Source organism: Falco rusticolus, chromosome 7, assembly GCF_015220075.1.
Source record: "Falco rusticolus isolate bFalRus1 chromosome 7, bFalRus1.pri, whole genome shotgun sequence".
Taxonomy (NCBI): domain Eukaryota; kingdom Metazoa; phylum Chordata; class Aves; order Falconiformes; family Falconidae; genus Falco; species Falco rusticolus.
In genome coordinates, this window is record NC_051193.1 from 72,461,261 (window position 1) to 72,489,217 (window position 27,957).

General features: G+C 42.8%; 1 protein-coding gene across 12 annotated transcripts in view; it reads left to right on the plus strand.

Moving 5' to 3' along the window:
- The first annotated feature begins 3,215 nt into the window (after positions 1-3,215).
- The window catches only part of PLA2G4B (phospholipase A2 group IVB), a 51,858-nt gene continuing 27,116 nt past the window's right edge, over positions 3,216-27,957 (plus strand). For 3 of the 12 annotated variants that reach the window (XM_037395861.1, XM_037395872.1, XM_037395873.1), the window contains exons 1-5: positions 3,216-3,404; positions 4,331-4,647; positions 4,825-5,721; positions 7,279-7,444; positions 7,903-8,021. In XM_037395861.1, the coding sequence (XP_037251758.1) occupies positions 7,980-8,021 (42 nt within the window). In that variant the 5' untranslated portion in view covers positions 3,216-3,404; positions 4,331-4,647; positions 4,825-5,721; positions 7,279-7,444; positions 7,903-7,979. Of the gene's footprint in view, positions 3,405-4,330; positions 4,648-4,676; positions 5,722-7,278; positions 7,445-7,872; positions 8,022-20,303; positions 23,764-27,957 lie in introns of those variants that run through there. The other 9 variants (XM_037395865.1, XM_037395868.1, XM_037395866.1 and 6 more) reach the window with 9 other exon arrangements.

The window sequence follows — 27,957 nt, forward strand, 5'->3', positions numbered from 1 at the left end:
ACTAGGTTCTATCCTGCTGTCCTATCTGCTCAGTAAGGCCCCGTGAAAAGCTCCAGGGACTCCCAACAGTTTGGAGACATTTGGGCACTGCGAGGGGCAGTGTCCTCTGTACTTCTTGAGGGTTCTTGAAAAAGCTAATGGGGTTCTTTGCCCATACTTTGACCTTGTGTTGTTAGGCTGTGTACAGCTGAGGAAGAAAGGAGTTCTTGATGTTCTTCACTGGAGGACCTGCAAGTACCAGGTCCAGTTAGGTATTTAGATGAACATCAGCTAAAGCTGATCCTGAAGTGCTTTGATACACATACAGTATCATCTGGAGGGAACTGTGAAATGAAAGTAGCCAAAACGCCTTTATTAGAGAAAAGTGAACCACAGGACAGGAGAGGTGAAACTTCTTTGAGACCGTAGCTGCGCATTGAGCACTGTGGCTCTGCAGAATGAGGCTTCAGTGGAATTCTGCTGGGCGCTGTGCTGAACAAGGAGGTCTCAGTGCAAATGTGCTCCGGTAACACTAGTAGCTTCTGACCCAGGAGAAGCCGCATCTGTCCCTGGACACCTTCTGCAGGCAAGGGTGCTTCGTGGCCACAGGTCAGGAGTGAAGTGACAGATGAGAGTATATGCTGCGCAGTGTAATTTAGAAGTGACCTTTCGACATCCCCCGTTTTTGTTCCCTGTGTGGACGTGAAAGTGTAGAGATGGTTGGGGACTGGGTTTTTTGGTTGTGGTTTTTTTTAAAAAAAATAAATCAGAACTTACTCAGTTCTCTTAATACGTTATCAGATCATTTGTTATCAAGCCGTGGGATAAGACCAACACTTGATGACAAAATAAAAATAGTAAAAATTTTTGCTGTATTTTGCTAAGAAATATGTAATTCTGCCACTTCAGGAAAAATTGCTGTTCTGCACTTTTTAGTGCTCCATACGTGTCATTCAGAACTGGAATCTGAGCCAAATGTAGTATTAGGTACAGAGAAAGTGATACTTTGTTTGAAGTTTGGCTGTAAGGAAAATTAACGTTTCTGGTGAACTAAAGCTCCTTTCAGCATTCACTGCAAAATATCGCTGCCATTTGTCATTGTCTGGGACAAAAACCAGAAAAGCTAAACCTCGCTGTTTTTCAGAGTCTCAAAACATTGTCCATGCAAAATTTACATTAAACCTAAAAGTGCTTGGGCCCTGACTCTAGATAGCACTTAGAGAAAAAAAAAAAAAAAAAGAGTTATGTTCTATTCATTTAGGCTTGTATCTTTTCAGTTACTTAAGCCACTGAGCATTTAACATCTTGCGTTCAGACTTTAAATTTATGCCTGCATTAAAGTCACTTTAGTGAAAGGTGCAGTTTTATGCTTCAGTTTAACTGTTCTAAGAATACCTTGCTGCCCAAAGGGACAGTCATGCCTTTTTTCCTGCTTGCTGACCTAACTGAGAGGTAGTCCTATAGGGGGAAAAAACCAAACCAAAACAAAAAACCCAGCACCAAACAAGATTAAAATGTTCAGCCGGATGAGAGAAGGAAGTAGCAGGAGTGTGCATTGGGTTATCAGGAGAAGCAGGGGCAAGCGATACCGTGCCTTTCAGGGTCAGTGTGGCCACATGCCAAACCAAGATAACCGAGTAACTCTAGCAGAGTTACTAGTTATGTTTGTCATAAATAGTCTGGCTGATTCTAAATTATGGCCCATTTCCATATACAGTGAGGTGACTGCTTGGTGGCTCATTGTGGGCTGCCACTGTTTACAAAGGATCTGGTCCCGAAACAATAAAGTATTTGGTATTGGAGGGAAAATAGTGAAATATGAGTATCAGATAGGAGACAAGGTGGCCAGACAGTTGAAGGGAGATGTCCTGCGTAGAAACAGACCGTGCATTTTTCTGCCTTCAATTAGAAAAGAAAGTTCAAACGCGCCACTGTCATTCTAATATGCTATGAATTCAGTGAGACAGTTTTGAATCAATAAGCCTGTGCCATCTGCAGGATCCATCCCTGGATAGTGTCAGTCTGACGTCCTCAGACATCAAGCACTAACTCAAAGTGGATTAATTTTTCTAGCCTAGGTGTTGGCTGCACAGAGCCTTGGCTCCAGCCATCCTCCCATCTTTGGACCATTTTGGATCGGAGGCACCCATCTTCTTGATGCAGGAAGACTACCTTGATACCTAACGGCATCACTGCTGCTGTGGCGGAAGGGGAAGAGGTCAGTGGTCTGTACTTTTTGGTAGAAGCATCACATCCAATTGCTGGAACAGCCCCCAGCACTTACTGCTTCCCTGGCAGTCTGCACAGCACTCCCCGTAAAGCTGAGCCCTCCTGGGCTCCATTTGGATCAGCAACAGGCACTTTCCTGCCTCCCAGGAGTCTTGTTCTTTCTATGGCTGTCTGTACACTCACCTAAGGGCATGATGTCTGCTTTCTCTTTTTTCTCTACCTCTTGCACAGTCTGCTTCTGTCTCACTGGCTGTGACCCAGGCGATTCCAGTTCCAGGTCACCTTTACCATCTAAGTATACACACAAAATGTGACCAAAAAGAAAAAGTGATTATGATTGCCATGGCAATATTCCTGCCGCAGGTCCCATACAACTCCTTATCCTTCTCAGTCTGTTGCTTCAGAGGTTTGTTCATAGTTCTTGTGATCAGTGGAAGGCCAATGCCTTCAGCCTGTAGTCACTGATACATTGCGTCCTACGCTCTTGATTTCCAATACTTCTTATCATCAACATTTTATCATCATCCTTCGGCTCTGTGGAAGAAAATATTGGGCTGCTGAAACATGGTGGCTTTTTAGAAGATCTCTTACAAGCCATGTTGCCTGTTACTGTCTCACAAGTGGGTTTTTTTTACTAGTTTCTACTTTTCAATGGGAAAATATGTAGAATATGTAGAAATGTTTCACTCCAGTACATGCAGTGGAATTTCAGTATGTGCTGAATCAGAATCATAACTCAGCTAGGCAAAATAAAAAATCAACTAAACCAGAGGTATAAATTGCACATTTCTAAAGGAAAAAAAAAGACAGAAAGTGCATTCAAGGAGTACCAATTCTTAAATTGCCCCCCTTCATAAAAGGAAGTATGTGAGTGTGTATGTGTTTGGGGATGGGTGTATATAAATGCGTGTTGGAAAGGAGGGGAGGAATGGAGAGTGGAAAGAAAAGGAAAAACAGAAGACTAAAAAAATCTGGTTTGTAATTACTTGTATGTTCTTTGTAGAAAGTAGGGTCCCCAGCAGAAGTGTCCTTCTGCCAGAAGACTTACATCTGCAAGAGAAAGCAAGACGGCTCAGGTCCTGACCAGGTGGCCGGCTTCCCCGTGCAGGGCCAGAGGCGAGCATACAGTGTGCGCTGCCTGCTCCGGGATTAGCAGCATAAGCATGGTTAGGAGATGCTAATTGTTCAGTCGCAAGGTGAGTCGATTTTCCTCTGTAAGGCAATGAATGACAGTATCAGCAATGGCCACAGGACACAATACCTTCTTGGAAACAAGTCACTGACATCTGTAATTTGTATACTTTCATAACTGAGTGGCTCTGCAATCGGTTATTGTTAGTACTTTTCTTGTCTTGGGATGCTGACAACTAATGCTTTTATCAAGAGGTAATAACTGCTTTCCATCACTGAAGCTCTAGTGACAGGTTATAGAAATTTTCTCAAGATCTCTCACTTTGAGGTCGATGTAGAAGCCAAGGAACAAATTCTGCTTACTTCATTGCTTGTTGATTCCACACCGATTTTTCAGTCACTAATCAGAATTGAAAATAACATGGTCCTTTGTTCTCTAACTGCCAGAGAGTCACGAGGTGAGAAAGATATTTTTAAAAATAATCTTTTTCTCCTACTGGGGAAAAGACTGGCACTTAGTTGCATAAATCTGTTTTATCCTCTTAAAGAAAGGTGGTAAAACTCTCCTTGAAATAGCCGTTTAACTACAAGTTGGGGCTCTCTGTGGGGATTACGAGGCTGGGACTTGTGCCTCGGCTGTGCTTGTTTAGGTTCTCCCACTTCCTAGACTAGGGTTCCGACCAGCAGGGTGTTGGTTATTGGTACATGGGTGGTTGTGGTGGGCTCAGAAGAAAGTCTTGGGTTTGATTCCATATTAGAACAACCAGTTTTGAAATCTCCGTATTTTTTCACAAGGTGAAAGCTTTCTTTTATCAATCATTACGTTACGCATCATATAATGTGAAGTTAGTCTTTTGGTATTTCAGCTTCCTTAGGGTCCATGGCTCATGCTGCGCCCTCTCTGTGTTTCCCCTGGTTCATATGGAATATTATGCCCTAAGAGGGGGAAGGAAGACCAGAGATAAGCGTTAACATTTTCTTTTTTTTTCAGTTGTCTCTGGCTACTGAATGCATTTTGCATAGCCTAAGAACCACTGTCCACCAGCATAAGAACTGCTGGGGCAAAGCCAACCCCATGCATCTCCTTACATGGCCTTATTTCTTCTGAGGCCTGAAAGCAAGCTTTGGTCCTGGGAGGTGCAAGTGCCTCGTAGTGCCTCAGCAGAGAGTTCAGTCATCCCCAGGCCAGAGCGATCTGATCTTCTCTCGCCACTCCATTTTCTGGTGGTTCTGGTTGCTTTCTGGGCATGTTCATCATTTGTGTCTGCCTGATGAGCCACGTAACAGACACCACACACCAGCTGACAGGTAGTACTACTCTATCTTTCAATTCACAAATTTAGCAATAATAGCTTGAATTTTTAAGAACATCGAGGAGTCATTTGCTTCCTCTCCTTTGCGTGTACAAGCTCTCCCTTCCTCTGGGTTGAAAGGAGAGTAGAATTTTTTAAGAGAATATTTATTATCCTTCTCCATTCCTTTCAGTTCTCCACATAAGGCAATTTGTCTTTCCAGTGCATCTACTTTGCTTTTCTTCGCCCTGCAGAAGAGCATAATTTTGCGTTATCAATGGACTTAAGTCCAGACCTCAAAGGAATGCAATTTCCTGGGTTCAGGAAAGAATCCAGAGGTTAGTCTCATAAATCCTGTGCAAGCTCTGTGGCTGTTCCAGCTCTTAGCCAAGTTTGGCAACAGGGTCATTTCATCTAGCACTCATGTAGTAAAGCACATTTATGACCTCCGAGCCAGCTGCTCAGGCTAAATCATTGTCTTGCCTTGACAAATGCCTGTGCATGTCTCAGCTGCTTTCCTGTTATTCTGTCCATAGAATGATGCAAATTCTCCTTATGAGGTGGTGTTCCTGGAAGACAGAGCCTCCTGCTGCACACAAAAAATAGGGAGTGATTTTTATGTGGGTCACCGCATGCAGAGCTGACAGAGTCAAGGAGAGCCTGGCTGGAAGGTGACTTGGAATAACAAATGTTCTGGGAGCAGGTGAGTGTCTGTGGCCTGTAAGGGTGGTTCTTCTTTGCTGAGGTCCTCAGTTCTGCAGTGCAGCGTTCTGTGTGGAGACAATCAGGAATGCTTTTATCTCTGTAAGTTTTTTCTTCATGTGTTTTAGGTTTTCGTTGAAAAAAATGTAAAAACTGAAAGCATGTTTTCAATCTTTTCCTGCCTCTGAAAGGGATAGCATCAGGTCACGCACCTCCAAACAGAGTTCAGCAGAAAAAAAGAAAAACTCTGCTTTCTCAAAAGCCATTATCATCTGAAAAACGTTTCATTGAAACAAGAGATGCTCTTGATGAGCTTGGATCACATCACTTGTCTGCTTGGTTGGCAGTTCTGCAGCACCCTCAGCTCTGACCTCTGTGGGCACAGCAGGTATCTACCGCCACTTCCAGGGAAGAGCCACACACCAAATGACCATGTTCTTCTGGGGTTGCCTCCAAGGCAGCTAGAGGCCTCAGCTTCTGCTGTTGACCTCTCCTTTGTCCTTGCTCCTTTGTTTCGTTCTACTCCTATTTTAGCCTGTTTCAGTCTGTTAGGGGTTTCTGAATTCTGCTTGTCTTTCTTTCCTCAAGTCTCCGGTAAGAAAAATGCCAGCTTTATTTTGAGCTCTTATTGTTGACAAAGTTCATAAACCAAGTTCTGTGTCTCTTATTATAATACAGATGATCGGTTTATGATGATGAAGTAGGTTGAAAGGAAAGGTATTATCAGGTCTCGGGCTCCAGCCCAGTTAGCAGGCTCTCAAACTGCCACATACTTCAGTTAATGGTGGCGCGGGCTCAGGTCTCTGTGCCACTCTTACTGGCAGTTTGGGCTGCTGCCGCAGCTGAGTCCGTTCTGGGACCAGACTGCATCAGGGAAGGAAGAGCCTGGTGTATTACTGTAATAGAGAGGAGAGTGTATGTAGAGGATTGAAGCTGGGTTAATTATCGTTGATAACATACAGCTGTGGGCTGGCTGCAGGGGCGGTGGGTTGGCTGACATGGATAAGGTGCAGCTGTGGCTGGTTCTGTTAAGTAGTTAAATAGCTCTGAGGGGTATGGAAGTGGGGTACTGGATGAAGAGAGACCTGGAAGAAGCAGAGGGAGGAGAGAGAGCACACCCCAGATCTAGGAGAGACAAGGAGGGGCCCTGGGAGAAGAAGGAGGCCCAGATGAGGAGAGGCTGCCTGGAAGAGGAGCCTGGATGATGAGAGAGTCCAGATGCAGCACAGGCAAGCAGCAGGGTGGACTGGCCTGCAAAGGATGAAGAAACAGCATGGGCAGTAGATGAACTGTTGAAACCCTGTTGGGGATTGGTGGCCGTGCCGGGGCAGGGCGTGGGAACTACTTACGGACATTAACCTGGTATGGGATGGTAAAAGCCTTGCTGTGGCTGGCTGGTTTGGATAGTGCTGTGACAATTATATATTAGAAAGATTTAAAGACATTATTTGCTTCAGGGTAGAGGGGCTCAGTCAGTGCTTATGGTATTTCTTAAGCCCTCATTGTGAGATGAGGAAGAAATATCAGGCCCAGCACAAACTCTTATTGCAGAGGTGGATTTCATACATGTAAAACAAATCTGTATGCATGAAGCTGGGCTTTAACAATATGGAGATGCAAACACTGCTATGGCAAGGATTCCTGAAGGGAAGCAGGACCCTTTCTTACCTTTATCATTAACATGTGACCGTTTGTTTCCATATCTGGTTTAAGTTTGCCTGAAAGAGAGGATGTGTCCTTGCTAGCTGTGGATGTCCAAGGCATCCTTGGCTTACCACCATCCCACAAAAAACACCAGCAATCCTTGAACATTAGTCTGGATTCATAGAGGGTTTTCTGACAGCAGAATACCTTCTACTGTCATAAGTAGGTCTTCTACCCTTTTTAGAAGAAAGAAAGGGTCTCTTTAGCAGTATCTGTCTACTCTAAAGACTTCTTGTTTCAGCTCAGCTGGTGGAGTCCTGAACAGTCTCCAGGATTTTTGACCATGAGACTACTATGAGACCAGATGTCAAACATCCTGAAAAGTTTCCAGCTGAAATCAATGGGATTTTACGCATTTGCAAATCTAGATTGGTGCTAGAGTGAGCAGCATCTTACAGAAATGACAAGTGAGTATAGAGACTGATTTTTTTTTTTTTCCTCTTTATGTATTCTAGAATCATGATTTACTGGAAAGGTATGAAGTCAGTAGTGGAGCAGTAGGGGCTTGGGGATTGAGGCTAGAGCATTTCTCTGTGCAGAGATTAGCCGTAATGACTGTTGGCCATGAAACTCCATTCTGGGTATAGTCTGAAGGCTGGCTGCTTTGGAGTTTCGCTGGTATGTTGCCTTCAGCTGACCTTTTGTGCAAGAGCACGCTTCATCCAAACCCAGCAGAAAGAGTAAATATTTTCTTGGCTGTGGAAGAAGGTAGCTGTAAAAGATGGTAATGGGGGGGATAGGTAAAGGTCAGCAGAAATGTATTTATACTTATATATATATATAGCAGTATATCAGCTCCAGCTATGTGTTGCTGAAAGGAATGTTTGTTCCCCAGATAGTTATCAAGATCAGCTTTTCATGGCAGGAGACTTGAAATGATGTCCAGCTGATGCTGCTTATTTCATTATATTGCTTGCTGGAAGCTTGCTTGAAGGGAAAAGAATGAACTCTGTTCTCTCACTTGGATACAGCGTATTAAAAAAGGTAAGATTTGACAGGAGATGGTTTAATTCTTCTACTGCTTGCTTAAACAGTATATTGGTTTTTTGCAAAGGAGCTGTAGCAGTTGGTAATGAGAACTGGAATTCACTTCCAGCTCTGAAAAGGGGATCAGAAGGTGGCTCTCCAGAGTAAAAAGCCTTTACAGTTGCAGAAACAACAGTACGCACATCCTTTCTGAGCCTTTTCCAAAGGCTCAGCTGCCCTGGCTGGGTCTCACACAGTAGGTTTAGAATTTGTGGTTGGCCCTTGCCCTTACACTCTCCTGGCGCTCAGGCCCATGAGCCACATGGCTGCAGTGTCTCGCCAGCACCGTGCTGTGCCGTGTCAGCTGGGTCACTGCTGGCTTGCAGCACTGTCAAGGATGCTCCTCCTGATGTGACTCTACCAAATGTCTCCCCTGACAAACTGCTTTGCTGTCAGGAATGTTGGAAAGAAAGAAACCTCAAACGCTTTCCTTGTCCTCTGAAGGATCAAATACTGGTGTTGAGGAGTCTGTGCCTGTCATCGCAGACTCACTGAGGGACTGTAACCAGTGACTCCACACTGTTCCTCTTTTCTTGACTTTGCGAATGGGTTAGCTGTAAATCTGCCCAGAGCTTTGCACTGCCGCAGTAGTAATAGTTGTTATTATTATGATTGTTGAAATATACTGCGAAGTCTCAGAGTTGATTCAGCTGGCTGTGTATTGCCCTGAATAACTTAGTGTTACAGGGAAATATAAAGTCCCCACTGTCGCAGGCTTTGAGGTTCCATTTATACAGTCAGTGCAATGCAATTAGCCTCCTCAAAAACAGGGAACAGGCAAACATAACCTTCAGCTGCTAGCTGGGAACCCTTGTGCCATATCCAGGTGAAAGAAAATACAGTATGTTCTGGAAACTCTAATCAGGAGTCTAAATGCAGATGCTTTGGTTTACTTTGACATACAAGGATTAGAGAGAAAATACTTGGATTTGGGTCTATAATGGTGGTTGAGGCTTCGGCTGTGAAGGACTGCTGATTTGTCTCCAGTCCGAGGTGTTGAGTCTGTGCACGCCTTCTGTAGGCTCTCCCAAAGTCATCTGAGCCCAGAACAGCGACCTTGTTTGCTCAGAGCTCTGCAGCCTGCTTGCCTGGCGTGTCCCCATCCCTTCCTTGCACATGTGTTTCACACTGTCAGGGTTTTGAGGTTTGATCCTATGTCTTCACTTCTGAAGTGTCTTGGGAGTGAGCACTGACAGAAGCACATATAGATGAGGTATAAGGCAGGAACGCAGGGTTACTAGCGTGGGGGTTCCCAGCTTGCTTCCCATGTGATTGCGGTCATACTAAGCTTTTTCCGGGTATTCCAAAATGCAGTCACTGCAACTGAAGCCTGTTGTTTCAGGGGAACAGCATAACCACTTTGACATACAGCTGTTTTATTTAATTTGATGAGATGGAACAACCCCATTTAGATTCAGAATACAGCCAACCATAACACAGTTGTGTGGTTGTTTTTGTTTTTCAAGCAAGAAAAATTCTACCATAAATATACAAGCTTTACACTCGGGAAGATGGGGAGGAAAATTTTAGCATCAATGTGCAAAACTGTATAATCACTTAATCATTCTCCATCCTTGCTGTAGAGAGTATGCCTTTTGTAGCGTATACTGCCTTGGTATGTGTTTTGCTTTCCAGCGTGGATGGTTCTGTGAGCAGCAGGGGGGGCGTTCTGTAGCCTTTATTACAAAACCCTCCTCCTTTAAACTATAGGTTTCACCCCTCTGCAGGGCTGCCCCCAGTCCCTACGCAAGCCTGTCTGTGGACAGCACTTCCTTTAGCAATGGCAATGATATTGAAGGGTGCACCTTGTGAGTCACAGGTAAGAAAGCTGAGGAGAGAAAATAAGTGTTAATATAATAGAAGGCTCAGCTGCTCAAAGCATGGTCATTGCAATTGCCTGTATACCATGGGGACATGTGCACTCCCCTCCCAGCCTAGCAGAAAGATTGCTATTGCTGTAGCCAAGTAAAATTTGCAGGTCATAAGATGGCAGCACAATCTCACTAGTCAGGGTGACAAAAGCTGAGGGATCAGGTCATTAATTTTCCTCACCTCAAACTCCCACTTTGCGCAATCACAAGGTTCTGTATCTAACTAGCTGGTGCTTCCCGGGCACTAACTACTATGTATATAAGTGAAACTGTTACGTATGTGGGTGAAAATCCTGTTACATCACTTTTCAAACTAACCTGTTTAATGTAAGTTCAGATGCACTGTATAGTGTTGAAATAACATGCTGGTGTGACTTTTTTGCTCGGTGTTGAGCTCCAGGTAGGTAATTTATCTAACTAATTAATAAAAAAAGCAATAATTTTGGAAGACTGACTGCAAAGCCTATACGACTGAGAGTCATTTGTTATTTTCCCTTACTTTCTCCTCGAGAGCAAGATATTATGCACCCTGCCTCAAAATACTCATTCCTTACTGAACATTATTGACTCAGTCCCACTATAAAAAAAAATATATTCTCTGTGAAGAGCTTATTTAATGTATTACTCTGAGGGATAAGTAATCTGTATTCAGTTGTCATCTGCCTGTTTGCCTGCTTGTCTTTGTGTCTCTCTTTCAAAGAAATCTGCCGTTCTTACCATTTGCCATGAGCTGTACCCTCTGAAGGTGCAGTACTTGATTTGGAAAAACCCCTGTGTTTGGAAGAGATGACTCATCACAGCAGTCACCATGTTATATAATGCAGAGTGATAACAGCTACCAAGAACATTTCTGGCAGCAATATCCCCACTTGTGAATTTGAATACTTTCCTTAGAAATACCTCTGTTTATTTTTACAGATATCTGCATATACTTGGAAGGAAAGCAAGCCATGAGAACAAGACAAAAAACTATAAGTTTTCAAAATTAATTACAAAATTTTGTGGTATTACTGCAGAGTTAAACCCCAGATGGTTAGGCGCATCTTTCAGGTGCGCTTCTTTGAAAAGAACATACAATCATAGTTCTACTAGCTGTTTGCATCTACCAAGTGGGCATGGTGTTTTGGCACGTGTGCAAACTGTGCTGATGGGTATCTACTTGCTGAACTTGCAGGTATGTTTTTGGAGGACACTTTTGCAGGCATCGGACTTTTGAACATAAACTGAAATCCCAAGTGGTCGTTTGCTTTGGTTTGTATACCTGTTCAGATGACAATTTCTCTAGCCACGTTTACTCTCACTAGTCAATATAGTTGCGTTGGAGCATCCTTAGGCTAAAGTTATTGGCGGGGGGGGGGGGGGGGGGCGGAAATTGTGCACCCCCCTTGCCATCAGTATGTCACCTCCGGGCTGAGCAATTGGCCACATGGTGTCACTGTGTCTTAAGGCAGCAAAACCGCTAGAAGTAAAAGCCTTTAGCAATTCCGAGTTTTCAAAGTATCCCAACCACGTGATACCGAAGGACATGCTTGAGCAAAAGTGGCAAGGTCATGGAAGCTTTGCTGTAGGAATGTTTTAGGAAGATATTTTATGCAAAGCATCTCTTTCCCAGCTTTTTGTACCTTTCTTGAATGTATCAGACAAATGTTTTTAGCCCAGAAGCGCTTGTTGTCCAGATGTTTGCATTTTGGAGCATCCTTATATGGAGAGCTTTATCTGAAATCCTTGCAAGTCAGCGATTTACAAACTCAGTGGTGCTGGCCTCATGCTACACTAGTCACAGCCCTTCTCCTTCTGTCTTTGTCTATCTGAATGCACAATATCCTTTGGCTCTGCTACACAGGGGAAACTTGGCCTTATAGAGCTCAGAGCAATATAAACTGCAGCTCCTGGGACCCACACAATGCCATTTAATCCCTGCTAGTCCTGAGGAATACTTTGCGCAACACACCTGCTCAAGAGAGCTGTGCCAAAAGCTGATGTATGGGGTGTTTAAGGAGTTTCATAATGTACAGCTGTAGCAACACTAGGAGAAACAGTTGTGTACAGATACAGTATGAGCCTTAGCCAAGAAGATGATATCTGGTTCAGGGTGCATTGAACAGCTGCAAAGTCTGTGTGCAGTAGTAAGTGTTGGTGTGTGCTGTTTCTTCTGTAAAATGGTAAGTGAGCCTAGAGGAGCAGGCCTTATGCTGACATCCTGATAGCCTGTGTAGGTTAGATTTAGGATTTTATAGGAGGAGTAAATGTCTGGCAATGACTTACCACCCATGTGGAGTGCAAGGTGCTTTGTTTTGATTGCTAGGACGTTAGGTAGTTACAATGCTTTTCCTAAGTCAGCCTCCTGCTTTGTATGAAGGTTGCTCTCTGCATAGCTGCTGAGAACAAGAGCATTGTTCTAAGATGTGTGTTTCTTTGTAATAGTTTTGCTGCTGATTTTTTTTTTTTTGGACCAGGAATTCAATTGTAATATACCTGTTCTGATGGCTGTATCTTCCACTGAAGTGCACAGTCAAGCCATATTTAGAGTTATTAGGTCTACAAAACACAGCTCTGAAAATTCCAGTGCCTAAGTATGAATTTTGGTGCAGTGGTATGAATGAGGAAATGGCTGTGTTAGTCTGGCCTTGAATGGGACATGAGATTAAGTGCTAAATAAAACTTGGACTGTCAGATCTCACAGGCTGGAGTAGAGCAGAGATGCCCTGGGGCGTGTGCCTGCCTTGAAGAGGCAGCAGCAGCACATAGGGTCTGCTGGGAAGACTGGAACACGTTTGTGAGTAGCAGGTTAAGTTGTGTTTCCCCTTGCTACTTGCAATGTAACAACAGCTTAGAAGTATTTTCAGCGATGTTTATTTAGGAACACTTAACTTGAATGTGATTTTGGCCTATGGTTCCTCCCCTTTCCCCCTCACTGTCGGTTCTGTAGTTATCTTGTCTGGAAGGATTCTCCGTTGGCCTCTGTGCTGGTGGTGGCCCTTAGCACGGAGCTTCTGCAGAGGGAAGACCATGCCATGGTTCATCCTGGGGGAGGAAGAGCCTGAAGCAGAAAGTAGCACTGAATAGTAATGCAGAAAAGCAGGTGGGGTCTACCGCAGGAGAAGGTAGTACAGCCAGACTTGGGAGTGAACCAGGCACCTTGCCAAAACAATTTGTCCTTGTTCCGCAAATCTTGGTAATGGCTGACCTCATTATCTAGACACTAAATGTCTCTTGGTAGTGTTCAAGGAAGTTCTCTCACAACTATAATTATCATGATGGCACTGCTACCATGATGGTGTATAAACTATAAACAGGAAAGGCTGAAACCCACTGACACAGATGAGATGCAAATGAAGGGCTGGTGCCTCTAATATAGGAAAATGAATAAGAAATGGCTGAGGAAATCCCTCTGGATTTGTCTCTAGGAACTGTCTTCAAAATGTTTGCCCAGGAACCAAAGGTGTGAAGGAGGAGAAGGATGTGTTTCCTCCCCTTGTGGTTTTATGACCCTCAGGCTCTGGAACCAAGGCTCCTTCTGAGAGAGCTTTTATATGTTGTCCTGTGCAGTGTATTTCTGGGAAACTCTGTTGCTCCATATTTGTTGGAAGAGGTACGCTACGCATCAGTGCCAAAGGCGTTTAGTTTCTAGTGCTGTTAGCCTACAGAGTGAGTCTCCTTGAAATTATGGGAGCAGCTGGTGCCTTCCTGTGAACCTTTTTTTAAAGCACATAGACCACCACTGCCTATGGATATTTGTCAACTACAGGCTTCTAATATATGTTTGAGACATAAAGAAAAGCTTGATGCATGGAAGAAAAAGAGATTTTTTAAAGCTAAGTCCAGCTATGGTTTAGTCTGACTTCCACAATGCATGCCTTTTTCTCAGTAATTCCTGAATAAAGTTTGTAATGTCTGATTGAGCTACAGTCTCATCCAGCCATGATTTAAATTTAGCTATCATGTGGGAGGGAAATGTGGTGTGGAGGCTGAGAAAAGTCAGGGGTTACAGCGCGAAAGGAAGGTGTGGGAGGGAAAATACATAGTTCAGCTATAACACAGGTTTCAAGGATCAGAAATAGGATTTGTCGTTTATGGTACTGTGGCACTGCAAAAAGTCGACAGTGAGCTCCATTTTGCTAAAAGTGATAAAAGTTCCCAGGTAAGCTTGCTCAGAAAAAACCCTGCAATCTAAATAGATCGCGTGAACACCAACACAAACAAGAAAGTAGAAGGGCAGGAGTTAAACAATAATTAAGCTGGTAATAAAATGTGATATGTTTTGTTTTTCATGGGGAACAGAGAGGGGACGCTGGGCTAATGTTTTGTGCATATTCTTGTGCACCTGAGGTGGTGTTTTAACTGTGGACTATTCTATTAGTATCAGTTAGACTGTTCCTGAGAGGAACGTGTGCAAGTGTCTGAGAGGATCAAAACTTTTTGTTTTTTAAATGCCTGAGGTAACTGCTAAATGAGTAGCAGAAAAGCTGGTATTGCCTCACCACAAAACCTACTAATGGATTTCCAGTAGCTGCAGATCAGGAAGATGTGTCTGAATCTTTTCAGCACATGTTTTTCCAACAGCAAACGGACAACTATGAACTTCCAGAATTTTACTGTAGATCGTTTTTTGACTGGTTGAATTTTGACTAGTTCCCTCTGTAATCTGGCATGGTGAGGGACAGGAGGCATAGTGTAAGAGATGAGGAATTTACTCATGCTTGGCACCATGCAGGTAGCAGTAAAGACTCAGAGATGCTCTGTTATGTTTTGTGTTAGACACAGTCCTGACACAGGCAGAACGCATAGTAGTCGTGACTATGTATTCAGAAAGAAGAAAGTGAAGCTTGGATGGTCGCAGCCAGAAATAGAATTAAGAAATCAAACAGGTGTTCCTGTCTCTAGAAGCTGAAATGGATTGGCTTGGGTTCCTCTGTACAATTCTTTCAAAATGTTAGGTATAAAAGGAGTTCTTAACAGACAGCTATTAAGATCTGCTCCCATTTAGGAGAGCATCAAATAGCTTTACAGTATCTTTGATTCCTTGTTTCTTTGTTTTGCAATGGATACTGTAATATATTGTTGAAGTTATTAATATAGACTTCCTAGTATATTAGTATGTTCAATGAAAATTGAGCTGCCCTGCTCAGTACTTCTTACAGACTGTCCCTGGTGCCGAGTGAAACCATTAATTAACTTACTGACTCCCAGGTTATTCCCTACAGAGTTGAAGAATTTTTTGCTGGGGACAAGTGAGCAGTGTTTAGCTGCATGTGTAATAATGTAATAAACCCATTCATTTAATTTGATTCAGAGCCACATAAGGCTAGACAATGTCTTATGTGGAACAAGATGTGTCCTCAAGTATGAATTCAGAGGGTGGGACACATTTCTGAGCCACGCTATGTCTACTGGATGTTTTGGTGCTCCTTGCACCATGTGTAAAATGATGTCTCCCATGACAGGGATACAGTGAAGAACACACTAAATTTCGCCAAACGTTGGCAGTGCCAGTAAACAATGTTTGGGTTCATAAATGGAAGGTGTCTAAAAGGGATGTTTTCAAACAATAATTATTTGGAGGAAGGGCCAGTCATAATCTATAACAATAGAATCATGATAATTTTTGTTTGTATTTCTAGTTTCTTTCCTCTGAGATGCCTCAGTTTCCCTGATGTCAGGTGAACTGGCTGTTGTTACTTTCATTTCACGCTACAAACTGTTTGCTAACTTGCCTAAGACGTGCAGAGAATTTATGACAGAGCCAAGGAGTTATTCAAGTGGAGCAGGGGATACGTTACTAGTTTAATTCTCATTTCCTCTCTCCCCTTTTTTTCTGTAAGCAGGACCATGCAGTTGTTGCACAAGGTGTTCTGTGCTCCACATATCTGTCTGTGTTGTCAGCCATCTGTGTATCAGGTCTGAGGAGAAGGAAGAAACATCAGGTGTGTTAACAAGTCAGGCACTTCCCATTCCCAGTTTTAGCATACATGAGGAAGTGATGTCTGATGAACAGAGTTGATCATAGGTTTTCTGATGCAATACTTCTCCGTTTGAAAATGTTGATTGGGTTCTGTATTGCTGGGTTGGCTGGTTCTCCAGCTTCATGAAAACCTGCTTGGAAAGTTGTCATGCTGTCGTAAACCTTGTGGACCCACCTGGCCTGTTCCACTGGCTACCCACCATTCTGTGATGCCATGACACTGCTGGCTTCTCCCAGTCACCACGGGCTACCCCCTAGGCTGGTCAGCAGTTGAATGAGCTGCCCTTAGATGTCCTTCAGCTGCTGGCCAATTCCTTTGCTCACAGCTTCCTAGATCTCTTAGCTTTGAAGCTCCTCGCCTGCTCAGGTGACTGCCTAGCACCCATGTGGCAGCACAACAGCTACGCAGGCAAGGTCCTGGCCTGTGTACCCAGGCATCAGCCCAGAAATGTTTAAAAATCTTTCTTATAGATGTGAGTGAAACCTTTCTGGGAAGGGTGAGGGGAGGTGTGCCAGCATGATTTCCTCCGAGATGAATGTTCCGGTTCCCAACACTGGTGCAGGCAAGTCACGGGACATTTTGCCTTTATGCAGTTCATGGCTTGCTTGCTAGTACTTGGCTGACAAATGCATGTGGTATGTGTGTGAGTACACAGCAGGGAAGACCAGCAATTAGTGGATTTGAATCATGCAAGGCAAGGGTCTCTGCCACTTTGCAACATATCTATTGCAAGAGGAGAGATTGCGGAGTAGAAATTGTGTGTGTTGCAGAGATGGCACCATTACAGGTTGGAGTTCTGCTGCATTGGCAGGCTGAGGTTTAATTCCTGGAGGTATTTGTGGGAGAGGTCACCATCAGATATCTAGTCTTCCATTAGATCACTACCCCTAGAAGTCGGAGTCTCTGAGTAATAGCATCTCCTCCAGCCTGGACCCTCCCTGGCTAGGTGCAGGAGACTTAATTTGGGACCCCTGGCACATACATCTGGATCCCCTGGTAGAGGAGAAAGTGTAGGTAGCTTATTTTAATGTTTCTTTCTGAACAGACTCAATGCCTCTCATGACCTACACAAAAATTTTCTGGCTTGTTGGCCATACCATGTCTCACCTGCCACATAAACCATGAATGCTGGAGGCCCAAGGTTAAAAGCGCCCTAGTTCACTGAGATGCTGACAGCCATAAATTTCTGTTGGCTTTGGTATAAGTTTCTATGGTGTGTTCACGTGTTTCAAGAAGCGTTGTGCAAAAATCTTAGGACCTTCAGAAGTATTATATGAATTAAGAGGTTAAAAAAGATCTGTGCCGGCGAAAAATCAGTTTTCTAATAGAATGCAAGCATTTAAAATTGTGATCAAGTGTTATATGTGCTGCTGAAACAGAAAAATTAAAACTGACCTAATATGCATGTATAGAGACATTCAGAGATAGCATCAGGCTCCAGGGCTGACTCTGTCTTGGCACAGGTTAGAGTAGCTTTCCTGAGACCAGCTGAGACTCTTGGTGTGTTTCATGTGCCAGGCTGTCTGCTCACACTTGTCTGCCTTCTACACTGTGTTAAGGGAAGTAGGTGACAGAAAACTGCTTTCATGTGGCCAGAAGAAAGCGGAGAGTGCTGTCAGCAAGGTGAATTCCCGATTGCACTATGCGGAGAGTTTTCTGACTTTGTCACAAGAGTGATGCAAATGGACTAGAAGAACAGACACTTACCTAATCAAGAAATTTTTTTTGTCAGAAAATTTTTCTATAGGAATATGTATCAATGCAGAAGGAGCTTTTATGTTAAAATCCTCATGACTCTGTAGAGCTCATGAAGCCCTAATGAAGCAGTCTTCTACTGTCAGAAGTTATAATCCACCAGGAGTGAGTCATGGGGTTCTTAATTGCTGTAAGTAAGCTTGCAAGGCTCTTAACTTGTCGATAAGGATAAGTTAAGACTGGTTATTCTGTTTTAAATTGTTCCTATAATTTGGCTGATGTCTAGAGATTTTTTAATCTATTTTCAGTTTTTTAAAAAATAAAAATTTATATATTTTCTGTCTTGAAAACCTTGCAATAACCTTAGAAGAACCATACAAAGAGGTAGTGAAAAGCCCCACGGCTTTCTGGTACTAGGTACAATGAACTGCAATGATCCATTTGCAGGGATGTGCGCTGAATCATCTAATGTCTTTTCCACCTCTGATACTTATTTCCCTGTTAGTCTTGATGCTTTAGGCAAGTCTTATGGACAGTGCCATTTGCCCATGCTCACGTTCCCACTACTGAACTTGAGGTGAGTTTGTCTGTTGTAGTAAGCTGAGGTAACGGCTACATGCCACTAGAGAAGAGCAGTCCTGGAAATCTGTCAGAAAAAGGAAAAGAGTAATTTTCTGTTGCTTTATCTCCTCAAATGAATTTAGTGTTTGGCCAGGAGAGTGCCAGAGCCAATACTGCTGAGTCGGGCAGAACACTCTAAGCTTGGGACCAGGGTAGGAGCAAGACCTCCTATTTTAGTGGCAACTAGCTCTTAGATGAATTTTGCTGCAATATGAAACTTCACCCTCAGATGTTTTGAAGCCTTGAGCATTTTCAGATGTTTACCAAGGATTCTGTGCCAGTATTCACTTTGTGATCAGCACGGCTGCTACAAAGGCATACGTTGCAGGTATTTCCGAAGCTACTGATGATACACATGGTACTCGGATCACCCTGAATTGGCTGTTTCTGTATTTCTTTGCCTTGTCTCTATGCTCAGATGAGTGCTTTTCTTACGTTCACACTTCACTGAAGTCTTCTAGATGACTTAGCTAGCATCAGCCAACCTATGTCCTAGTTTTTAAATAAAAAGCCTACTGGTTAACTATACTAACTTACAGAATAACATAGTGAGGATATCCGCTACTGTCTTTAGTCTTGTTAGTTTTGGAGGGCTACGTAGAGGAGAAGTTGTTGCCAGGAATGAATGAATTGAAACCTTAATGACTTGCATAGTATCTGAAATAAATCCTTATTACATCTTTTATCCCTTTCTAAGCCAATGTAAGGGCTGTGTTTAGGTAAAGGTAGAACCTTGAATAACATCACATAAAGGGCTGAAAGAGGATTTGATACAGCAACAGGGTTTAAAGGAAATTCTGCTGTGTGTGTCTTAGAGTCACAGTAACATTTGTTTTTTAATTACTCTCACCTAGTATAATAACATTGGGTTACAAACTTTCCTTGGTAGATCTTGCCCCGAAGAACTTACAGTCGTAGAGTGAAAAACAATGGGAAAAAACAAGTTACTCTCTCAATTCTAAAAAAGCGACTGTTTAAAAATACAAGAGGTTGGTGGCAACTAAGAAACCCTTCTCTTGATAATTTGAAGCTAAATACCATAACCATAAGTCAAGTCTTCCTGTCAGACAAGTGGTGAAGTGTAATGCTTACCCAACTCTTCCAAGGTCTTTACTCAAGCAATTTCATACTGACATCAGTGTCAGAATATTTGAGTAAGATCTGAAGATAAAGGTCTCAAAACTGGCTTGAGTGGAATGACATTGAAATGTCTTGCTCAATTATCTCAATTAGATACTCTGCAATCACTTGGTTTAAAATAAAAGAACAATTTCTAAACATAAACACGGTGGGTTCTAACTTGTGGCTTTACATTGACGTGTCTTGGAAAGATAACACTCCTGTCCTCAGATACCCCAGGTATGTAAGTAATAAGCAGCTTCCTCCCACATCGAAGCTGCAGAGATCGCTATCTTGCCGTATTTGCAACCACACCTGCAGAGTACCTAAGGAAATTAGTAGCTCTCTTATTCTGGCCAGGAAAAAGAGGCAGTGATACTGGCTTTACTGTACAATAATCTTTGTTTAAGAATGCAGTGGTTCGGGAGATAGGTAAGAGGATATAGCACCTTTTACTTTTCTGAAACAGGTTTAGATCTCGATAGCCAGCAGGAGGGTTCATTTACAAATGCTGCTATTGCCTGACTGCTCCTCAGAGAGACAACTTGGTATTTTGTTCTGATTAACATCAGGCGTGCTGAAAATGGTTGGAAAACTTTCAGGGATCTCAAATAATTAGCTGTGTTGTTTTGCTCAAAAAGAAGGGGGAGGGGGCAGGCAGTGAAAAAGTAGAAAGCTTTTATTTCAAAATTAAATGTTTTGGTTTTGAAAGGTCCCTAAATCTGGGCTTGCTGAAACTTTGCTTTATAGCTTCTAGTTTCACGTGGCAATGTTGAATTGAAAAACAGAGATATGTTTTAATAAATTGTGTTTGGGTTATTTTTTACAGTGGTTAAATAACTCAAATACAAGGAAAAAAAATTGGGGGATGAGCTAGGGGAAAAAATTACTTTTTTGCCCAATTTCTGGGAACATTTTGGAAAATTTTTGTTTGAATTTTACTAGAGACAATTACTTTCTCAGATTACTATAACTTTTCTGACCTAGACACTGAGCTGAACAAAGTACAAACTGATTTGAGGCAAAGAGAAAGCAAGTGTCATCTCCCATTGTCACTGTCTGGCATAACTAGAATTCTCTGCAAAACTGCACTGTCTTCCACCTCAATCTCCTCAACAGTGTGACTGCATCTAGCCCTAGGGAAATCCATCACTTACCTCTACTTAACGGCTTTCATGGGATGAACAAACTAATGTTCTCAAACAAAATCACAGGAGACTTATATGTAGAGTGTTTCAGTAATTGCTGTCTTTGCACATGAAGCCATTAGGATCAAGCAAGGAAGGCCGATGAAGATTTGAAGTGCTTCACTGAGGTCAGGTTTTTGTACATCAGAGTTGAGATGTGTGTATGAAATTTTGCTGTGCTGTTGCAGGGGTAAATAATGAACTCCATCCACTAAATGAGTCTTCAGTACTTTTTATAAATTCTGTCCTAGCTAGCTTTTAAGTTTATGCCAGCAGCAGGATCATCCAAATCGCAGCCATTTAGAGCTACTAGCATTCTCCTGCTTGGTATCTTGGACTTGATGATCTTAAAGGTCTTTTGCCACTGAAATGATTCTGTGATATGATTCTATGATCTGGCAGCTCAGCTGTGACTCTGAGTATCTTCTTGCAAGGGGCTGTTAGCAAGCAGCCCACCGAGTATGTTGCATGAAGCTGAACACTGTATTAATTAACTTGTTTCTTGTGTACTGGTAGCAGCATGGGCTTACATTCCTTCCATTCTGATCCTGTTTCACATGTGCATTATCCAAGTGCCAACAGGTAGTGTAATTTGATATGTCTTTTAATCAATTTTCTCCCCGCATAGCTTATCTCCAAGTACTTTCTTTATGTTAATTCAAAAAAGAAATAAGACTCAGTCATAAAAGTGGAGCAAACTAACTTAATTAACCCACAATCTTTCTAGAATCCCTCTTTGTCTCCTGAACAGCCTTTTACAAACTGAAGCTGCAGGTACAGTATTGCATTTTTCTGAATTTAACTCCACTGGTAAGAGCCTGGCATGACTATGTCCCCCTTCTAAAAAGGGGAGTGGGGTGGAGGACTTTCTGTACCTTCTTGAAAATACTCCCTAATGCATTGTACTGTGCCCTCTTTGCTTTAGATTTAACCCTTTAGCTTGTCCGTCCTTCCTTATGAGTTGACTTCCTTTGTCTTGCTGTCCCCATGCTGTACGTGTTTTGTGTCTGTAGTAAGGCCTGATATCACATAGCCCACCTCCCTCACGTCCACGAGGAAATAGATGTGGTACGTGTCAGCATGTGCTGTTTGTTGACAAGCAGCACAAAATGTTTTATGTATTTTGGCTGCGCTGATTTGTTGGAAACATGAACTTCTTGGAGGGGCTATTGGAAAAATTTGTTCCATAGCTCTCCAGAATAACTTTTGCACCTTGATTTGAAGACATTCTGGGAGCTTTTTTCCTTCTTTCCTGTTCCATTAAGAACTGGGTCTCCCTGATGCAGCTGTTCTGTATTTAATGTGTTGCCCCGTTTCCAGGCAGATATACCTCTTTTTGAGTGGAGTTTATTTTTCTCTGGCTTTCTTTCTATTTGCCTTCTCTTTAGGAGGTGGATTTGTCAGCCTACTACTTTGATCTCTCAGTTCACTGCAGCAACAGAACCTGTGATCAAAGCTGCAACAGCAATATAAAGGAGGAAAACCCAAATTCGACTCTGAATAAAGAGCTTTCCCCCTGGCTTTCTCTGCCACTTCTTTCCTTATCTCTGGAACTGGGATGTTGTGGACTCCTCCGACCAAGGAAGCATGGAGAGGAATGCTTGCACTGCAGTCTTGACTGCCTCTGCAGAAATGCTCAAGTGAGGCAGTCAAAACAATGTCACTGCAGGAGCACAAGTTCTGCATGGTTAATAGCAATCTGGGGTTCAGAGCTTTCTGATGAGTTTGCCTTATTTTTCTGGGAGTTCTGTTGCTGCCCTTTGGTTTGCTGCGCATACACAGCAGACCTTTGTTTGAGAGATCTTTCTTTTTAGTATTTCAAAGATGACAACCTAACCAAGCCCTCAAGTTGTCACCCTGCTGGGTGAGCCTGCCTCCAGCCCTCACCACGAGCATGGTGGCTGCATTGCCAGCCACAACAGAGTCTTTGTGAAATGTCAGTTTGAGCAGTTGGTTGTCACTTGCATAAGCCCAGGAACATCTGACTAGAACTGACTTTCAACTGGTAACAGTTTTTTGTGCAGAATGCTTTAAAAAGCTTTAAAACGCTTTTTAAAGGCGATCTACAGTGTGCATCTTGACTTTCAGGAAAAGTATAACGCCAAAGTTCTCGGGTAAACCTTTTTTCCTAAACAGTTATTGTGGTTACATCTCATTCTTTTTCTTTTTTTGCCAAAAGCCAGACTCCTAACTACTATTAAATGAAAGAAAAACAACTCTTGAAGCTCTCCCTTTCCATCAGTGTGAAGCATCTACTGCTTGTTTGGTGAGGCTTGGTCCTATCTGATTATTACTGTCTCCCAGTGAGGATATTTCTTACTGCAAACTGATGGTGGCATCCAGGGCTTTTCCAAGCCTGGGTCTGCATGACATCCAATGGGAAACGGTAAGTGTGTATGAAGGTACAGTTAGAACAGATTGCCTGGAGCGATGTCCTGACAGGCACCCTGTGGGTTGTCTGTTGGCATCTCAGAGTAGGCACAGAGAGGTGGAGGGAGCCATACCTGTGCCACCTCCAGAGGATGCCTTGGGACCCACCATCGTCACCAGCAAGCTGATGGGCGCATAGGATGGGAATCACGTGGTCATCTTCTTATGAGAAGTGTGTAGAGGGGGAAAGCCCAGAAGGTGTGTGGCTTTCTCCCTACCAATATTTATCTCCATTTCACCTGCACCTCTGCATTGGGCAGGTAATTGTCCAGTAGGTACTTCAAAGTAAGGAGGCTTGATTTACTAGCTGGCAGAAAGATTCCCAATAATGTTTTAAAACAAGAGTTGAAAAGAGCATTTGGTCTTCCACCAGAAATTTTAATTGATGAGAATTGTTTATCCCCTCCCTTTGTTTGTTTCTGGAGTATTTTGTAGAAGACCTTAAAAGATACTGAAAATTCTAGCTAGATGGAAGAGATGGGGAATGAAGGGACTTTCTGAGTCCACCCGAGAACCTGGCTGGACAATGTCTGGCCAGTAACGAACAACGAGGAAGCATGTGAAGGTGTGTTACCGGCAGCTTTCCCTCACCTCTGCCGCCGCAGCTCTCCCTCTCAGATGTAGGTAGGCGCTCCTCCACGCAGAGGAGGCAGAGGGTGGAGCTCAGCACCTCTATAAATTATATGTGTCCTTCAGGTTATTTCAGCAGCAACAACAAGCTGTGAGCGTGTTTGTCAGCTGACGGGTCTGCCACCCAAACTGGGTTCTGTGTGCTGTCGCCATCTGGCCCGCCATGGGGAGCCCACCAGCCCAGGTAAGCGCGTGGTGGCCCTGCCATGGCCCCCCACGCCAGGTCCAGTGCTCCCAGCCCCCCCCGGCCGCGGCGCAGAGGTGAGTGCTGCGGGCCATGTGGCACGTCATCCCCAGCCTTGCACACTTTCCGCTGCCAGGTACGCGAGCTTGGGCAAGAATGCAGCGCTCCCCTGCTCCGGGAGGCATGCCGCCGGCCGAGCGCTGCGGCAGACGAGGGGCGGCCATGGCAGGTACCTCAGCGTCAAGCAAACATGCTCGCCCCACGGCACGCTTTGCTCAGGGCAGCACAGGTTTGTTGCTTTCCCCTGCCAAAAAAAAAACCAACAGCTTTTGCTAGCATCAAAGCACAGTTTATATTGCTTTAGCTGCAGGGGAGAGTTCCAATGATCTGTTTGGCTGGTTTAGCTATCTTATGTAATGCTTCCAGTATGTGCGTTTCTAGTAGAAGTTTTTTGTGTCTGGGCTCAACTTTTCTAATAGTAAGTTCCATTCACAGATTTTTAACTGACAGTTTTTTGTATAAATCAACAGATTAGCTGACGATTATTTTCTCATGTATATCTTCAAAAATAACGGACATAGTGTCCAAAATGCAAGATGTGAATTATTTACAACTTGATTGTTCTTTATGTATCAAACCCTACGTTGGATTTTGCAGCAAATAAATGTGGGCATTCATGCATTTTAAATATAGTGAGACACAGTATTACATGCTAGGGCCTATAGAGAATCACTAAGAATAAGGAATACTTACTATACTTGTGCTGTGGTAATATTTGTAGGTGAAGTTAAAGATTCAGGAAAGTATCAGTAGCTTGAACAGGTAGCTCAAATGATAAATAAAAATATTCAAACATTGGATGCTCAGGGCAAAGAATATAAATTATTAATGTAATGTACTTTCTGGATAAAATTTGTTTCTGGTCTATCTATCTGTTAGATCCAGAGCCATCTATTTAGTTATAAATATTATCCATCAATTTTAAATATCAATTTTCTATCTACTAAGGTAATTCTGGATCTGATAAACGAGTAGATAGATGAGATGTAATTTTATCCAGAAAGTCTCAGTTACAGCAAAAGCTCTTGCATTTCATCCTAATGCTGCAGCTGCTATTCCATGCATGGAGACATGCTCCTGGTTAACAGGCAACACTGCCAAGAGGTTCAAGTACAAGCATAGTTCCAGGTCAGAAAGCTCCTCTCCCCAAGGAAGGAGATTCATTTGATACTGGTATTGGCAGATAGCTCTGCCATTCTGTCAGGAAAATGCATTTTTCAGTATGTGTAAATTGGTAAATTGATATGGAAATCAGAACAGAGTGTGTTTGCGTTTTCTTTATTTTGGAAAAAGCAAGCTGTTTAGAAAAGCGTGGATACTTTGAACTATCTAGGAAAACCTACTAAAAGTCTCCCAGTTAATTTTTTGCTGTTTAAAAAAAGCTACCAAGTTGGCACAGGAGTGATGGACAATATTAATTTACAACTTCCTGGGAATGCTTTTGATATTCAGGACATGATCTTTTCTTCTGCTCGCACAAGAATGATCACTCTTTAGCAGTTTTATTTTGTGAACTACAGAATAATTTTTACGTGGTAAAATACTCAGAAATTCTGTCAATATAAAGCCCTGAGGGAGCCATTCATACATGTAAGGAGGTGACCAAGAGAATAGGAGTGGGGGTGCACCCCAAATCCGCAATGGCTCTTGAAACAACCCATCCATAATATGAAATTACAATAAATACTGGTAAGGCAAATGAGATTTCCTCACTAACTGTTCAACTTCCAATGATAAGATTTTGGATAACTGTGATTCCCAGGGAAAATGAGGCTTTCATGGTCATGCTCACTCCTTCTATCTCCTCTCCTGGTTTTGCATATTTCTACAGTCAGTTGCTTTTCCCACCAGGACTTTGCATTCCGCTAATTTTAATGAAAATAGGTAGCTGGTTGGAAGGACAAATTGCTAGCAGTATTCACGGCAGTGTTCTCACTGATAGAGGGGCTAATGAACTCGGCCTGTATGAGACGTTAAAGTATCTGTGTGGAAGAGAGTGCTCTGGAACCAGGAAGGTCATGAAGCTTTTTTTATAATTTAGAAGCTTATAGCCTTAGCCTTAATTTGATAAATTGCTAAGCTGTAGTTGAACCAAATCCTCAGGATCTAAGATAAAATAAATGGTAAGAATACACCAAATGATTACATTTGCTGAAAGATCTTGTACATAATATAGCTTCTAGTGCACCACTGGAGAAAGAAAGTGATCTGTGAAAGGAGTAATAATTCATGTCTGAAAGATATTGGTAAAGCTGAGTGGTAATTCCTACAGCTATTTACAGAGAGTCAAAAGACAGAGCAAACTCCCCAAGTAAAACTTCATAAACTTGGTGTTATCCCATGATGATAACTTCACTCAGAGAACTGCTTAGGTTTGGTGCAGGGGGAGTGAAATGCAGATGTTCCAATCGGCCTTCCAACATGCACAAATTGAGGACTCTTTTGGGGAGTGGGGCTGAAGATTAGAAAAAAAGAGCTGGTGATAGGAGAAGGTTCCCAGATTGCCAGGCTCTGCAGAAGCTATCCCCATAGAAGACTAACCTTCTAGTGAAGGTGGCCATAAGGTTTTGTTCTTGGAGCAGCATGGAGGGCAATAAGGAGTGAAATCAAACATATGAGCTATTGGTAGGTTTTCCTTATTTTGCTGCCACCCAAAGTCCGTCTTTGGTAGGCTCCTCATTATTTATGAGCTTTGAGAAGATTTTATACTCTCAGAGTTGCCTTTTTGAGATGAAACCTTGAAGTGACTAACTGCCTGTAAACAGGAGAATTATGTGCCTTACTGAAGCTGACTGGCATATGACTATTCCCTGGAAGTCAGACAGCTGGCCAGCAAATGTGTGTTATTACAATCAATGAGATGTTGGCAACACATGTGGATTTGCAGTTTAAGGTTTGACACAGCTGTGGCAATTCTGCTATGCTAGTTTTATCTCCTCTTTATTGACTTTTCTGCATATTAAATCTGAAATGATTCCCCCTCAAAACTCTCTTTGAGAGTACAGAAATGTAATTTAGTACTAAAAGCTATCAAGGGAAAAGAAACTTGGTTCTGTTTTTGTGTTTTGGGGTCTGTTGGGGTTTTTTTTGGTTCCCCCCCACCCCTTGCTTTCTAGCCTACTCTTTGGGTCTCTGGACATCCTACTATTTATTGGTCTGGAGTGTTATTGTCTAGGATGCAAATGTAGACACGTAGATTGTCTGCACTCTGTAATTGGCCTCAGCATGGCACTACTAATTTTCCAGCAAAAATAGAATGATGCTTTTCTGGGAAAGCCGCCTTTCGTCCTGGATATTTACTGAGGGGTTTTGTTACTCTGTGTGCCTATGCGGGGAACAACGTTTCTCCCAAGGAAGTGAACTAAAAAGACCAAGACCAGTACAGCTGCAGGACTGTCAAGAGCTGTCGGGATTTAGTGTCTGTACTTACCAATTTGTGTTAATCATGGAATTACATGTTGCTTTTCATGTTGTGAAAACAGCAAATGGTCTCTAACCATCATTACTTTTTCTAGAAGGGTATTCTGGAGTGCCAGCGCTTTGGGGCAAGGATGTTATTTTAGACCACTCAAATCAGACTCTAGAAAATTAGCCCTGCCTTTTTCTGATGAAAAAAGAATTAGTTCTATTCTGAATGGTTATTGCAGGCTGGAGTAGCTGATGTCTTGGGAGTAGGATGGCTTCTGGCTTCTGCTGGGGATTTGCACAGCCCATAGGGTTTGTTATGGCCACGTTTACCCATCTGAACCTGTTTATCTTTTACTTTGCAACAACACAAGGACTAAGCTGCACCAAGTCAGAAGTAATGAACAGTCATCTTTGACGTTTCCATTGGTGTGCAGGTGTTGACATGTTTAAGGGAAGTGATTGCTGTTGAAGGGGGAAGGGAGGAGTAGTGAGGCTCTCTGTCTGTGGGAGAGGAGGAAAACATGACCCCTATCACAACTGAGAGTGCTCTGATGGTGAACTGCAGGTGCACCATTTTTATAAGCAATTAAGAAATTTTCATCAAAAAAGCTTCAAAGCAAATTGTATACCAATATCTTTCTCCACTGAAGACAGGCTCTGGGAATGGTTTGGGCTTCTGTTGAGCAAGGGGCAGGTTGATTACAAAAGAACACAGAATTAATGTGT